The sequence below is a fragment of the Phacochoerus africanus genome, chromosome 9 (assembly GCF_016906955.1).
Source record: "Phacochoerus africanus isolate WHEZ1 chromosome 9, ROS_Pafr_v1, whole genome shotgun sequence".
NCBI lineage: Eukaryota > Metazoa > Chordata > Mammalia > Artiodactyla > Suidae > Phacochoerus > Phacochoerus africanus.
The window spans coordinates 69,341,996-69,359,199 of record NC_062552.1 but is presented as its reverse complement, the minus strand read 5'-3'; the positions used below and the strand labels follow the sequence as shown (position 1 = coordinate 69,359,199).

At 38.4% G+C, this 17,204-nt stretch overlaps 1 protein-coding gene across 10 annotated transcripts in view; it reads right to left on the bottom strand.

Moving 5' to 3' along the window:
• HEATR5A (HEAT repeat containing 5A) overlaps positions 1-17,204 on the bottom strand; it is a 116,331-nt gene that overhangs the window by 79,624 nt on the left and 19,503 nt on the right. For 5 of the 10 annotated variants that reach the window (XM_047794469.1, XM_047794473.1, XM_047794477.1 and 2 more), the window contains 6 exons: positions 15,842-15,950; positions 11,873-12,022; positions 11,019-11,193; positions 4,866-5,026; positions 1,597-1,852; positions 565-720 (listed from right to left, as the gene is read on the bottom strand). In XM_047794469.1, the coding sequence (XP_047650425.1) occupies positions 565-720; positions 1,597-1,852; positions 4,866-5,026; positions 11,019-11,193; positions 11,873-12,022; positions 15,842-15,950 (1,007 nt within the window). Of the gene's footprint in view, positions 1-564; positions 721-1,596; positions 1,853-4,865; positions 5,027-11,018; positions 11,194-11,872; positions 12,023-15,841; positions 15,951-17,204 lie in introns of those variants that run through there. The other 5 variants (XM_047794472.1, XM_047794474.1, XM_047794475.1 and 2 more) reach the window with 4 other exon arrangements.

The following is a 17,204-nucleotide window of genomic DNA, read 5'->3' as shown; positions in this document are numbered from 1 at the left end:
ACAAATGGGAAATAACTGCGAAGGGGTGTAGGACATCTTTGTGGGGTGATGAAAACATTCCAGAATTAGACAGTGGTGGTGTTTGCACAACTCTGAATATATCAAAACCCCTGAATGGTTTACTTTAAAAGGGTGAACTTTATGGTATATGAATTATCTCTCCAAATGATTAAATATCTTTCAAAGCAAGAAGAGACTGCCTGAAAAGACCTTTGAGGAAGTAAATTATGTGTACCATACAGAAACTAATACTTTCACTGCAAATGAGAGACAAGAGTTTGGCTTTTTGTCTCTGTTTTTCCACTTTATCTTAAAATCCCCAGAAAGGAGGTGATGGGCAGAGAGAGACTTAGAGAACAAACTTTAGTTACAAAAGCAAAAACATCAAATATATACATATTTTAAATAATCATGATTATATATATTTTATAAAACACCTCTAATACATCTATAGTAGAATCTATAATAACTGAGCTATATAAGGGAGCTTTCCTTCCTTGGAGAAAAGTTGTCTAAAGTAAAAGTAAAAACAAATTATTCACACTAGCCACAAACAACAGATACCTGCACTTGAATCCTGTAACAAAGGTGCAGCTGTGGTGCCGAGACTGTATATGAGATTTCCAAGTTCTTGTAAAGCACACACCAGCATATGCTGGCTGGCTGCTATGTCTGTGGAGCCAAGCCGGGTTTCCAAATTACTGTCACTCATTACAGCATCTGATAGAAGTATAAGAATTAACAAGGTATCATTGTCTTAATAAAATATAAAGGATAGGTATTAACAGAAGTGTATAAAGGTAAAAATTAATACTTCCAATTGATACACATGAAACCTTTGAGGCAGTAACCAAAATACTAAAATGGGGACTTGCTAGGAGTTCCCTTTGTGGCTCAGCAGTTAACAAACCCAACTAGGATTCAGGAGGATGAAGATCTGATCCCTGGCCTTGCTCAGTGGGTTAAAGATCCAGCATTGCCGTGTGCTATGGTGTAGGTTGCAGAAGCAGCTCCATTCCCACATCGCTGTGGCTGTGGCATAGGCTGGCAACTACGGTTCCAATTCTTAGCCTGGGAACTTCCATATGCCATGGGAGTAGCCCTAAAAAGAGAAAAAAAATAGAAAAATTTTAAAAATTAAAAAAAAAAAAAAAAGGCACTTACATCCATAGAGAATTCAACCAATTTAGTTCAAGCAACCTGATCCTAGATCTCTTACTATACTTTTAGCAAGCAGCATTGAAAGGGAGAACTCATGGAAATTCCAATTTTATCTATACTCAAACAAGGTGGACTTAGAACAAGAACTGAGATGAACTAATTGTTCCAAAGAGAATTTATTTTAACTTCTGTAGGAAGATTATGAATTCTGAGGAACTATTAGCCACCAGCCTTTAAGATCTGTACCAATATTTAATGGTTATTACCAAGTTACATAATTTATGTCTCATCTGTATATAGACTGCTTTTCTCTGAAACAATGGACCTGTATTATAAGAGTGTTTTTTGTATTAATATAGTAATATACCAGTCCGGCTTTTCCAAAGGGACAATTTTTTAGCACTGTTAAAACAAACTGTCTTAGTAAATCCATACCCACAACTTTCTTTAACTTCCAGATAGCCTGGCATATATCCTTGGCAGCGGCAATTTGAGCCTTTTCTCCAAGAAGGCCTCCTACAGTAGCTCGAAGGATAAATGAAACACAACGGCGACTGCAGACAGCGTCAATCTGAGTTTGGGTGGCCTTAGGGTGTGACTGGGATACCAGGCTTAAGATATGAGAAAGAAAGGCAGCAAAATTTTTTTCTAGCCATGCTCCTCCAAGTGTTGAAACAAATACCACGTAAGCCTAAAAGAGAAAGGAGTTTTACCTTCAAAATGAAACAATTTTAATTCTATATTAATGTTTTCTTATTGACAAAATACGTGCAGAATTTATTAATATTTCTTTTTATTCTTCCCTCATTCATAATGCAACTTAGCTATATAAATATAGCACTTTTTTTTTTTTTTTGGTCTTTCTCTCTTTTTAGGGCCACACCTGTGGCATATGGAGGTTCCCACGCTAGGGGCACAATCAGAGCTGTAGCCACCAACCTACGCCAGGGCCATAGCAACGTGGGATCTGAGCCACGTCTGTGACCTATACCAGAGCTCACAGCAACTCTGGATCCTTAATACATTGAGCGTGGCCAAGGATGGAACCTGCGTCCTCATGGATGCCAGTCAGGTTCGTTAACCTCTGAGCCATGATGGGAACTCCCTATAGTATCCTTTTTTGTTCGTCAAGACAAAATGAAGTACAGTCTTTCAAATGAGATTTCATTTATGATGTGTATTTTATTTTGGTCAGACAGCAAAGTTTCAGGATAGTCAGCATAGCTAGATAATATGTAAAATGTACCTATGACTTACCTGAACAAAGCATTCAATCTCTTTAACATTCTGAACAAGAAAACCCATATCAAACATACAAACACAATGTAAAAATTAACTATGTTCTAATACGTAACTCTAAGGGAAATTCAATTCTAGAAAATTGGAAAACAAGGTTAATAGTGACCAATCATTGCTCTTTATTTTCATGAATGTTAATGTCCAGGGACGGGGATGGTATTCTCTCTCTCTCTTTTTTAAAGTATCCACATTTCTCAATTTTTTAAGGTTTGCCTTATTCCAGAGATACAAAGACAGTAGTTTTCTCATGTAAATTTTTTTTTTTTTGTCTTTTTACCTTTTCTAGGGCCGCTCCTGTGGCACATGGAGATTCCCAGGCTAGGGGTCTAATCAGAGCTGTGGCTGCCAGCCTCCTCCAGAGCCACAGCAACGCCAGATCCAAGGTGCATCTGCGACCTACACCACAGCTGACGGCAACGCCAGATCCTTAACCCACAGAGCGAGGCCAGGGATCGAACCCAGGGATCGAACCCGAAACCTCATGGTTCCTAGTCAGATTCGTTAACCACTGAGCCACTACAAGAACTCCCCTCATGTAATATTTTTTAAAAACACAGAGTTTAGGACCTTTACGTCCAGTAGGTTAAGGATCCAACATTGTCTCTGCAGCAGTTGTGGGTCTGATCCCTGGCCTGGCCCAGTGGTTTGGGGATCCTGAATTGCTTCAGTTTTGGTGTAGGATACAGCTATGGCTTAGATTGGATCCCCAGCCTGGGAGCTCCCATATACTGTGGATGTGGCCAAAAACAAAAACAAACACATAATTTATGGGATTCCCTTGTGGAGCAGTGGGTTAAGGAAGCAGTGGTCACTGCAACAGCTTAGGTCACTATTATGGTGCTGGTTTGACTCCTGGCCCAGGAACTTCCACATGCCACGAGGCAAAAAAAACAAAAACAAAAACAAAAAACACAACCCCTCCCCCCCAAACCCCACATAGTTTATAACTATGCTAAGACACTTTACATTCGTATGAAGTCTAATATCATACAGTATAAAACAATGAGTATATATGAGAATTTAAAAATACATGTTTGGGGAGTTCCCATTGCGGCTCAGTGGTTAACGAATCCGACTAGGAACCATGAGGTTGCAGGTTCGATCCCTGGCCTTGCTCAGTGGGTTAAGGATCCGGTGTTGCCGAGAGCTGTGGTGTAGGTTGCAGACTTGGCTCAGATCCCTTGTTCTGTGGCTCTGGCATAGGCCAGTGGCTATAGCTCCGATTTGACCCCTAGCCTGGGAACCTCCATATGCCATGGGAACGGCCCTAGAAATGGCAAAAAGACAATAAATAAATAAACAAATAAATAAAAATACATGTTTGGGTGTTCTCTTGTAGTACAGCAGGTTAAGGCATTGTGGGGAGCCAGATGGTCTGCTTTGAGGGCAGTAAGAGAAGGTAGGATAAAATCTTTGGAAAAAAAAAATAGGTTTGCTTTGATCTATGATGGAGTTTAGAAAACAAGATAAATCAAGGAAAGAATACAAAGATCGCTATCAAAGACCCTTTTCCCAGGGTTTACCTTTTTTTTTTTTTTTTTTTTTTTTTTTGCTGCACCAGTGGCATGCTAAGTTCCCAGGCCAGGGATCAAACCTTAACCATAGCAGTGACAACATCAGATTCTTAACCTGCTGAGTCACCAGGGAACTCCTAGGATTTAACTTTTTAAATTTTGTTGAGGATCAAGAATTTGAGCATTTAAGTAAATTAAATGCTATAATCTTTATTTAGGAGTAGAAACCATATAAAATGGACATATAATATTGCCTATGCAAATAACATGTACCCAATAGCTTAAATCTCAACTGTATAAGCACACATAAACACAATGGAAAACACGTTAAACCACAAGACACATGGAAGCCCAAGGCTTAGAAACAAGCAACAAAAATGTTTGCATTTCAAAAGAAACAAATGAAAATCTCCATGTTCCCGTCATGGCTGAGCGCAAATGAATGTGACTAATATCCATGAGGATGCAGGTTCGATCCCTGGCCTCTCTCAGTGGGTTAAGGATCCAGCATTGCCAGGAGCTGTGGTATAGACCACAGACTTGCCTCGGATCCCATGATGCTGTGGTTGTGGTGTAGGCTACAGCTCTGATTTGACCCCTAGCCTGGGAACCTCCATATGCCTCGGGTGTGGCCCTAAAAAAATAAAGTCTCCCATTTTTATGAGCTGAAAACACACTGTGGGTAACAGACAATATAACTGACTTTGTTTAAACAAATTTTTCTTCCTTGTAATCCAGTTTAACAGTGTTTTGGCCTCACCATATCTATTTATAAATATGAAAGCACAAGTGATGACCTTGCACAGTATCACTTCTGCCTGGAGTTAGATACTAACACGTTCATTATAGGCCAGTGAGAATTACATTTAGATACTGATTTGTGATTCTAACCTGAGTAATTCCAACTCGAACATCCCTACTGACTGAACTGGTTCCTTTCAGCATATCTCCACTGGCTCGAAGAAATCCTGAACTCCCACGGAGAAACCCTGTTCCTAGTAAATCCAGAACTTCCTCCAGAGATACTCTGCGAATGCTCTGACGTGAGGCTGCTATAACAAAGAACAAAACAACACATGATTCGTATTTTACACACTGAATGGTAATGCATGATCTTGATTTGCATGGTCTTGACCAGCACGTTAAAAGAAACGGAAATAAACCAAAAATCTAAACAAGGCAAACTTTATAGGACATTACACACATTTACACACACAGTCACACAAGGGTTCAGAGGACTTCTTAAAGTCTATGCCACTTTGAGATTATGCCCTACTGCTCTTCTGCACACCAAGAAGTTAAAAGGCTAACAGTCTTCTGAAAAAGGGAAAACACAAACTGCCCTAGTTCTGCAAATTTTCTTGTGATACTAAAAAGACCAAAATCATGATTTTCTTCCTTTTTTTTTTTTAGGGCCACACTCGAGGGACATGGAGGTTCCCAGGCTAGGGGTCAAATTGGAGCTGCAGGTGCTGGCCTATGTCACAGACACAGCCACGCAGGATCCGAGCCACATCTGTGACCTACACCACAGCTCACGGCAACACCAGATCCTTAACCCACTGAGAAAGGACAGGGATCGAACCTGCTTCCTTACAGATACCAGTCAGATTCATTTCCTCTGAGTCAGGATGGGAACTCCCAATTTTATTTTTCTAAATGGTCTATAACTTTTAATGAGACTTATATGAAGAAACCACCATGTCCTGTCTTTTAATAACTCTCAACAACAACTTTTGCTTATATCCTCAGTCCCTGAAGAAATCAAGTCTAAATATTACTAAAACTGCTCAGTCGGCCCATAGGCTACAAAAATTAAGAGTTTAGTTAGAATGTTTTAAGTCTGTCTTCAGTTTGACACAGCTTAGTTTCTTCCTGTCACTAGGGAATAAAGTCTCCTTTTTTAAAAAAAGAGTCCATTTTCTTCCTTTCATTCTTCTCAAAAAGTGATGGTTATAACCTCTCACCCCTATTACAACCTGAATCTTACATAGCAGAGAAATAAAATTCTGTTATGAACAAAAAATCTACTCCTCAGTGTAAAGAGGAGATAACCTCCTGAAACAGATAAAAATCTATATTGGCACTTGGGAGAGAAACATTAGTGGATAATACAAAGTCCATGTCCTTGCGGATCATAAATTCTAGGAAGAAAAGACAATTACAAACCTAACAAATGACTAAGTATACAGTAAGCTAGACAGTGATAAAAGTCATGCAAAAAATACAGCAGGTACTTTCTTTATGCCTAGTGAGTTCAACCAGAGCAATATGGACAGAACTGTGGGACACTCTAGTGGGAGACAGGCCATGCATGTGTGGGGAGAGAGCAGAGGACACAAGATTTTGTAGATCATTATAACAAGGGGATGAGTAAAGTAAGGTGCCAGCGGAGAATCTCGAGGAGAGAAGTGATATAGCTGTCACTGTGCTTCTGTGCAAAGAGAAGACTACAGAGGAGGCAAACGTGGAAGGAAGGAAAACCATTAGGTGCAATTTAGTAATTCAAGCAAGAGATGATGGTGGCTAAGATCAAGGGAGTTACAATACATACACACACACACACACACACACACACACACACACACACACACACACACACACTTTAAGGTTTTTTTTCATTTTGTTTTGCGGGATTTTTTTTTTTTTTTTTTTTTTTTTTTGCTTTTCAGGGCCGTACCCATGGCACATGTAAGTTCTCAGGCTAGGGTTTGAATCAGAGCTATAGCTGCCAGCCTACACCACAGCCTACGCCAGAGCAATGAGGGATCTGAACCGTGTTTGTGACCTATACCACAGTTCATGGCCATGCCATATCCTTAACCCACTGAGCAAGGCCAGGGATCAAACCTGAATCCTCACGAATCCTACAGGAGTTCCCATTGTGGCTCAGTGGTTAACGAATCCAACTAGGAACCATGAGGTTGCGGGTTCGATCCCTGCCCTTGCTCAGTGGGTTAACGATCTGGCATTTCCGTGAGCTGTGGTGTAGGTTGCAGATGCAGCTCAGATCCCGAGTTGCTATGACTCTGGCATAGGCCGGTGGCTACAGCTCTAATTCAGCCCATAGCCTGAGAACTCCATATGCCGCGAGAGCAGCCCAATAAATGACCAAAAAAAAAAAAAAAGATCTTTCTCTTCCTAATTTACTTATTACGTACTCATAGATTTTTTTTAATAGGTTATAATTCATTTCTATCATTATTAATTTTGCTTCTACTATTGTCCTGGCTTTGACCAGTGCGAATGTCTTCAGAAAGCTGGCCAGAAAAAGCACCTTACTTTTTGGCACAACAAGATGTTCTAGGCTCATTCTCAGACTTTCCCTGCCCCAATCCCAGGAGCCACTTCTCCAAGGATTCCTGATACTAGATATGCTTTTTTTTTTCTTGTCTTTGGCTTTTTAGGACCGTACCCACAGCATATGGAGGTTCCGAGGCTAGGAGTTGAATCGGAGCTACAACTGCCAGCCTATGCCAGAGCCACAGCCAACACCAGATCCGAGCCATGTCTATGACCTACACCACAGTTCATGGCAACACCAGATCCTTAACACTCTGAATGAGGCCAGGGATCAAACACACAACCTCATGGTTCCTAGTCAGATTCATTTCCACTGTGCCACCACGGGAACTCCTCTAGATATGTTTTAAGACTATTAAGCAGAATAGATAGCTATCCAGTGGGAGAGAGAAGATTCACAGGTGACTTTACAAATTACAGCGTGAACACATGTAGGGACAAAGCCTCATTAACTTAGATGAGCAAGACTGTAAGGAGGGCAGGTATGTGTATGTATGGGGGATGGAAGGTCAAGCATTCACTAAGGACAAGTTAATTTGGTACATCAAATAGACATCCAAATAGAGACATCGGAAGGGCAGCTAGACGTGAAAACCCAGTGTCCACAAGAGAAGTGTGGGCTAAAGATATAAATCCAGGAATTCCTAAAATACTGATGGTATTTAAGCCATGAGATTAGATAAGATCACCAAGAGAATGAGAATAAATAAAAAGCAGAAGACCAAAGATTACATCAAGAGCCTTTTTTATGAGGAGACAAGGAATCCTCAAAGACTAAACAGAGGAGGAAGGAAGCGCAAGGAAGTTTGAGGTCCTAAAAGGCAAGTGAAAAAAAAGGAGGAGGAAAATCAACTGAGTTAAATGTTGCTGAAAGATCAAGTAAGACAACTGAGAACAGCCCACGGACTCACCATGACTAAATATTAGGACAAAAGCCTCAAAGGGCAAGGGCTTTTATCTGTTTTGTTCAACAACATATTCTACATGGTCAGAACAGACTGTGGCCCAGTATAAACACTCAATAAATACTTGCTTATTTATCAAATAAATGATGAACATGGAGGTCACTGGGGACCTTAACAAAAATAGTTTTGAGAAGTGACTGGGGGAAATCCTAATTGAAGTCAGTTTGAAAGAAGAGAGGAACTAAACACTGAGTATCAAGAACTCCTCTGAATAAATAGCAATAACAAGAAGAAGAGGCATGCCTCTGAGGAACTTCGCTGCAAAGGGGATGGGAGAAACAAAATCATGTTTTTTATAGGGAATAATCCAATAGAGAGGGAAAACTTCCTAGAGGGAGAGAGGAGACTTCCTAGAGCTAAATCTTGGAGCAGGTGAGAGGATGACCTCTAATACATATTGAATGTATAGCTTTAACAGAAGACAGAGTAATTCATCTTAAAAACAATGGGAAAGTCAGAATATATGGGTACACATGGTGGAAGGTGGACAGATTTAGGAGGGAAGTCTATGGGAGATAGGCCATTAAATGAGAGTAAGATGGGAGAAGATGAAGGTAAAAAATAGTTAGCAGGAGTTCCCGTTGTAGCTCAACAGTAAAGAACCAGACTAGTATCCATGAGGACCTGAGTTTGATCCCTAGCCTTGCCTCTAGCTGCGACATAGGTCATAGATGCGTCTCAGACCTGGCGTTGCTGTGGTATAGGCTGGCAGCTACAGCTTCAATTCGACCCATAGCCTAGGAACTTCCATACGCCATGGGTATGGCCCTAAAAGGACTAAATAAAAAAGAAACAAGAAAAAAAGTTAGGAAAGTGCAAGAGTGAATGGATGAGGGAAATACTGTATGACTTGAGGTTCGTGGTCAAGAACTTAAAAAGACTCAAAAATCCCTGACAGTTTATCTCAATGTTATGAAAATGTTATACTCAATTCCCTGCTTTTTAAATACCTTGGTGTAATACACCATCTATTAGAAGCCTGCTGCTTTTATTAGGAAAATCATTTTACTTCTGTACCTCATAATCTTTGCATATGGTGGTCAGTGCACAAAACTCCACATTTGTTTTCCAAATTACTAAGTACTATGTACTGTTACTATTAAGTATTATGTACTATGTTTTACTATGTACTATGTATTACTATTATGTAATAGTACTATGTTACTATTAAGTACTATGTTACTATTAGTCTCCTACTTACAAAAAATATTATGACATCCAGATGACTTTTTAATTGTAAGAAAATAACTCAATTATAATACAAGCCTAGAACTTACACATGCAAAATGACAGAATGTCTAACAAAAGATTAGGCCAAAGATGGACTTGCATGGGGCTTTTTTGCCATGCCCACAGCATGTGGAAGTTTCCAGACCAAGTATCTAACCCGTACCACAGCAGCAATTCAGGCCTCTGCAGACAATGCCAGATCTTTAACCCATGGTGCCACAAAAGAACTCCAGGCCAAAGTTTTTTGGTGTGGGTGAAACTGGTTCTTCACTTTGCTTAGTTTGATCACAAAAATGTTGGTATTAGTTTAGTGCTACTATAGGAGGATATGCATTTAAGTATTATTCACAACTGTAGGCAGCTCTTTATTTTGCTTCTTTTTACTTGCAAGTGTGTGTTAAGGATGCTAGTGCTAATGATATAGTCACAGAAATAAGCAATTCATATTTTCAAGTGGGTTTGATTAAACACATCTTCTAATTTCAATCTCATACATGGCTTAAGAGTTAACCTCTTAAATGCTCTAAACAACTTTGAATTACAAGATTAGAAGAACCACAATTTTTAAACACATACACACACAATCTTATAAATTTTACTTTGTAGGTCTCAACTGGAGAATGAGTTGACCATATGGTTTGTTAATGTCCCCTAGGTGATTGTGACAGGCTGTACTCTGTCCTCTCTCATCTCTGGTCAAGAAACAATGACTTAAAAAAAAAGCCAGAATCCTCCTTGATATAACAATAAATAGTTTCTAGAGAAATGATTCTCAAACTTTAATGTGCTTACAAATTATGTGGGGATCTTGTTCAAATGAGGATTTGATTTAGTATGTTGGGTGGGGTCTGAGTTTCTGCATTTCTTATAAGCTCCCAGACGATGTCAGTACCCTTGGTTCTACAGAGTAATTGTATTTTCATTTGCCGGAGATTGTTAGTCTTTGGAGACAGAATAATAAAGCAGTTTTTAATTATTCATCAAGGCTGCATATACACCATAGATTAAAGATAGGCAAAACACTCTTGTTTTCAAAAATACTCCATCTATACTGCCTAGAAGTATATAAATGGGGAATAAACAGAATCGCAAAGTACATGGTCCATATGTAGTAAATTTCAAGTATCTTTTGTTTGGAATTATTTACATCATTGCTCCCTTATAGAAGATGGCAAACCAGAATATATGTCATCAGATGCATGTTACTTAAAAAAAAAATTCTCAAGATTTAGACCACATCTCTTATTGGAAAACACTTTGAAATTTACTTCAAAAATTACCCATAAAAAATTTACCCAAAAAAAAACCCATAAAGGAAGACAACTGAATAAAACAGTTAAGAATTTTTTTTCCCTCAAATTTGTACTGATTTTATTTATAGATGAAATCCTAGGACCTACAGAAATGTTTATAAAATACAATGGGTTTACATGATATGCTGCCTCTTTTCAAAAGTAATAATGGGTAGCAGTAAATGCTACGTTTGTTTAAATCAACTGGGAAAAAAAATTAAGGAGACATTCTGAAAATAATTACATGAATTTACCTGTTCCTGGATATTTAGAAATTATAGCTTTAGCCAACACTGTGCCTAGTAGCCTTGAAACTGAAATCCGCACATCATAATTAGAACCTTCAAAGGACTTAAAACATAGTGTGGCCACACTGTCCAGGTCTGTACTCCACATAAAGATGGCCTCATTCTGAAGTTCAAGGAGACACTATTCAATCAGAAAAAAAAAAAAAAGAAATTGATGACAAAATATAAATGTCAGGTTCAGATTTACATAAGCTGCAGAACCTATTAAGATCTAACAAAAGCAATACACAAATCCAAAGTATCTAAATAATGATTCCGGAAACAGAAAGTGAACACTTACTAAAAAGTCATAGAAACTACACCATATAAGGCAATGTGTCAACAAAGGGTGGAAGGAAGACCCATTTCTAACTCAATGGGCTATGAAAAATGTCTTTAGAACCAATCTGTTGGCTCTGAGCAATTCTGAGAATAATTCCAACATAAACAACTTTATGGTACTATCTAACCAACTATGCTAAGAAGGCATAATAAAAACAAAAACAAATCACTTTCAAACACAATCCTTACATGTGAATTTTAGTTTACCCAATTATAGAGAGGAAGAAGAGTACAGTGAAAGGAATACTTAGAGTGAGTCTGGTAAGTGAAATCCCCACTTCTACCAACATGCTGCTAATTAACTTCTTTAAGAACCTTGGGAAATTTATATAACTTTCAAGGCCTCGGTGTCCTCACATGTTAAAATGAGACAAGCTGCAGCTCTAAGATCATGGAGCTGTTTCCAGTGTTTTCAGTGGAATAAACTGATTTTGTCTTTATATTAATTTTTAGCTACTCTGCTTTTTGGACCATTTTACCTTTGCAGCAGCACAACGAACAGCCATCGATCTATCTGTTAAGCAGGATCTAGCAGCTTTATAAATATCCCTGTGGCAAGGCACAGCTGCAGCTCCCAGTCCACTCAATATACTTTGCAGACTCAGCATAATCTCATATCGACCTTGCGACTATCAAAGAGGAAAAAATTTCAAGAATAAGAAAAAAATTTACTATGAAAAACAGCATTAAGCATTGAAATGCATCTCATATATTAGAAAAATACTTCGATTTTTATATACAGTAACCTATCCTGACATCAAGAAACATTAACCGTTACTTGAAAAGATGTTAAACATCACTAATCAGAGAAATGCAAATCAAAACTATAATGAGGTATCACCTCACACTGATCAGAATGGCCATCATCAAAAAGTCTACAAACAACAAATGCTGGAAAGGGTGTAGAGAAAAGGGAGCCCTTCTGAATTGTTGGTGGGAATGTAAACTGGCATAGCCACTACGGAAACCAGTATAGAGATTCCTTAAAAAACTAAAAATAGAACTACCATATGATTGAGCAATCACACTTCTGGGCATATATCTGGAGAAAACTGTAATTCAAAAAGATACATGCACCCCAATGTTCACTGTAGCACTATTACAACAGCCAAGACATGTTCACTGACAGAGGACTGGATAAGGAAGATGTACATATATACAATGGAATACCACTCAGCAATAAAAAAAAAGAACAAAATAATGCCATTTGCAGCAACACGGATGGACCTAAAAATTACCATACTAAGTGAAGTAAGTCAAAGACAACTATCAATGAGATCACTTATATGCGAAATCTATTAAAAAATGATGCAAATGAACTTATTTACAAAATAGACTCACAGATTTTGAAAACAAACTAGTGTTTACCAAAGGGAAAATGTGGGGGGGGGTATAAATAAATTAGGAATTAGGGATTAACATACACACACTACTGCATATAAAATAGATAATCAACAGGACCTACTGTACAGCACAGGGAACTCTACTCAATATTCTGTAATAACCTATATGAGAAAAGAATCTGAATAAGAATGGATATATGTATATGTATAACTGAATCACTCTGCTGCACCCCTGAAAATAATACAACATTGTAAAGCAACTATACTCCAATTAAAAAAAAAAACAAAAAACTTAACAGTTATTGTATGAAGTGTTTACTATTTTTAAAGTGTTGGAGTTCCCGTCGTGACTCAGTAGTTAACGACTCCAACTAGGAACCATGAGGTTGCAGGTTCGATCCCTGGCCTTGCTCAGTGGGTTAAGGATCTGGCATTGCCATAAGCTGTGGTGTAGGCCGCAGATGTGGCTCAGATCCTGCGTTGTGGCTCTGGCACAGGCCGGTGGCTACAGCTCTGATTTGACCCCTAGCCTGGGAACCTCCATATGCCGTGAGTGTGGCCCTAAAAAAATAAAATAAAGTGTTATTTATTTGTACAACACAATACAAACTTCATAGGGTTGATGTGAAGACTAAAGGAAATTATGGAAAGTGCCTTGCACAAGCTTGCCTGTGCTAACTATTCAATAAATGGTTGCTATAAATGAGATAACATGGTATGAGTTTGTGGCCTGCCACCTACTAGCTGTATGTCCTTGAGCAAATGCTTCTTTATCTGTTAAATGGCTGTTGTGAGGATCAAATGCAATTACTACATGTGAAATGCTTAGAACAGTGCCTGACATACAATAAATGCTCAATACAGTTAATAGCTATGAATAATAAACATTTATCATTTTTTGGCCCAAGTAGTTTAACTCAGAGGTTAAAAGTCTGGGTTTAGATTTTAAAAGACCTAGGTTTGAATCTTGGCTCTGACACTTAGTAGCTCTGCGACTTTAGAGAAAAAAAAGGAGTTCCCATTGCGGCTTAGCGGTAACAAATCCTACCAGCATCCATGAGCACAAAGGTTTGATACCTGGCCTCGCTCAGTGGGTTAAGGATCCGTCATTGCTATGAGCTGTGGGGTAGGTTGCAGATGTGGCTCAGATCCCCTGTTGCTGCAGCTATGGCATAGGCTGGCAGCTACAGCTCCAATTGGACCCCTAGCCTGGGAACTTACATATGCCTCGGGTGTGGCCCTAAAAAGACCAAAAAAAAAAAAAAGCTGTTCTTACTTATTTCATCTATAAAATAAGAATAAGATGAACCCCAAAGAGCCAGTGTGAGAAGTAAATGAGCCCCTGGGGGAAAACTATTCACCACAGTGCCTAGAAGGCACATAGTAAACCCTCAAGAAATAGTAGCTGCTTATGTTTCATTAAACGCTCCAAATGCTTTCTATGTCCCAGAAGATAAGGCCACCACAAATAAGTTAAAGTTAAGAGAGAGATCAACAGCAAGTATCATTTCATAATAATGTTGTTATTTTATTCAAAGAAGCACAACAGTGACTAATACAGGTGGATATAACAAAACAAGTTCTACTGGGAAAATTCTTAACTTTCTGTTACACCAGTTTCAAATGCTGTCTATCACTGTGGGTATGAGTCACAGGTGGGAACCTCTGTGACATCTCCAAAATGTTGTGACACAGAATCAACTAGATCATAAAGGTAAAAAGTAGGGAAGCAATAAAATACTTAGCAATCACTTCAAATTTTCTGAAAGCTATAGTGTAATCCTCCATAAACCATAAGACGTAAAAAGTATAGCTCAACCAATGGAGCTAAGAGAAAAAATAGTTTAAAGTGGTCATACCTCAGAGTTCCTGCTGTGGCTCAGCGGTAACAAACCCAACTACTATCCATGAGGATGTGGGTTCGATCCCTGGCCTCGCTCAGTGGGTTAGGGATCCGGAGTTGCCATGAACTGTGATTTAGGTCACAGACACGGCTCGGATCCTGCATCACTGTGGCTGCAGTATAGGCCAACAGCTGAAGCTCCTATTCAAACCCTAGCCTGGGAACTTTCATGTGTCTCAGGTACAGCCCTAAAAAGCAAAAAATAAAAAATAAAAATAAAGTGCTCATATCTCAGTAAAAAATTCTTTTAGACACATCCTTTTAAATAAAACCAGATTTATGGATGTTAACAATCTCTCCTGAATCACCTCCCTTAATCTTTCAGGAAACTACTGTTGCTGAGAAGTGATCTGCTGAGTTGACTCTCATACCAGTTTTATATTACGACTTCACTTCTCCCTAAAGTTCTTCAATCAGCTATATTCTTCTTGAAATTTAGATGTTTTACGTTTGAATTGTCCATGTTTTGCCTTGGTATAGTCAAAAACAAAATGTGTATGTGATTAGCTAGCATTTTCATAAATTACTTCGGAGCTGATTTCTAAGTGATGTTTTTAAATATTTAAAGGTGCTGAGTTATCCTTAAATATGAGGGATTATAGATATAAAATTTTTGATATACAAACAAAGGCTTGGTAAAACTATAGTTGGCAAGAGATTACAGCATCTTGGAAGTCCAATGAAGAGAAAGCTACAAAACAAAGGGTGTTCTACATGGTAAATGATGCCAACAAATCAATGAGCCCATGGCTGAGAATACAGTCCCCTGGCAGTTAAGTTTATCCCAATCCTATGCATGCTTATGTCCTCCATGTTCTTTCCCATCGATTTCATTCCTTACTCTGTACAACACTAATCTGTCCATCAAGTATACAGCAGTTACCAACTGTGTACCTGGATCCTTGGTGACAACAACTGCTCTGGCACTGGTAAGAAGTATCAGAGGGAAAAAAGTGATGTGAGAAGAGGGAGCAGGGATGGGTCTACTAAAAAAAAAATCGAAATTTTTGCCCATTTCAACTTATCTGAATACACAAAATTTTATGGCATTATTGCTTTTATAATAAAGATTCAATATATAAAGCATATATGTGCATTACCTAGAAATATTTCATTTATGATATATTTCCATATATACTACATATGCTTGTCATAGGTAAAGCTCTTTTATTGGCTTAGGAAACCATGAAACCTATTTTTACCTCTGCACTCTTCATAGCTTTAAGAATATTCCCCACTGTATCAGTAAAGGTGTTACCCAGTATTCTACCCAACTTCTTGTACAAGGAACCCAAACACACCACAGCAGCACTGAAACGACATTTAAATTAGAAATGAGTCATAAATGAAAAAAGAATTAAAAAAAATCTTAGCACATGTAATGAGGACTACTTAATTTTACTTTTAAAGCCTAAAATTTCCCAGAATCTACTCCATTGTTTAGTGAGTAGAATGACACTGAGGTGAGTATCAGACAATCACATTTTCATTACAAGAATTTCAAAAGAGATGTATCTCTGACTAATCTAAATCTCAGCCCAAAGATTCTACTCCCTCATTTTTTACAAAAAAACTTTTAATAGATGTAAGCTTCATATATCAGATAATTAAAGACAGTCCTAAATATAAAAGAAAAAGAACAAAGTTCTCATCAAGTCTAAAAACTTTATGGGAAAATACATTCTACTACAAGCTAAAAACTAGATCAACAAAAGTTTCTATAAAATTACTGTGGGGAGCTCCTGTTGTGGCTCAGTGGTAACGAACTCGACTAGTATCCATGAGGATATGAGTTTGATCCCTGGCCTCGCTCAGTGGGTTAAGAATCTGGTGTTGCCGTGAACTGTGGTGTAGGTCACAAATGTGGCTCAGATCCCACATTGCTGTGGCTGTGGTGTCAGCAGCTGCAACTCCGATTCGACCCCTGGCCTGGGAACTTCCATGTGCCACACCTGCGGCCCTAAAAAGACAAAATAAACATTAATTAATTAAAAAATTAAATTAAAAAAATTACCACTATGGAACCATACATGGCAAATTTCCTTCTCTAAAACAAGGTAATAAAATGAACTAAGTCCTATCAAGAAAGAAACTAAGCTGTTCTTTTAGGATCTCAGAAGACTATTTTACTATATATTTACTATTACTTTTCACTACTAAGAACTAATAAATGAAAAGAACATCCAAAACATGAAGAATTTAAAATAGCTGTTTCTTAAACATTCAACTGCTAAAATTTTAACATTAAAAAAAAATTTTTTTTAAATGGATGCACCCACAGCATATGGAAGCTCTCATGCCAGGGTGCTGAATCTTTGCCACAGCTGTGATCTATGCCACAGTGATGGCAACACTCAACCCTTTAATCCACTGCGCCTCCAGAGAAACTCAAGCAGCTGCAATCATGTTTTTATCCCACTACGCCAGAGTGGGAATTCCTCAACTGCTAAATTTTTTTTTCTTTTTACAGCCACACCTGCAGCATATGGAAGTTCCTTGGCTAGGGGTCAAATTGCAGCTGCAGTTACAAGGCCTACACCACAGCTACAGCAACACAGGATCTTA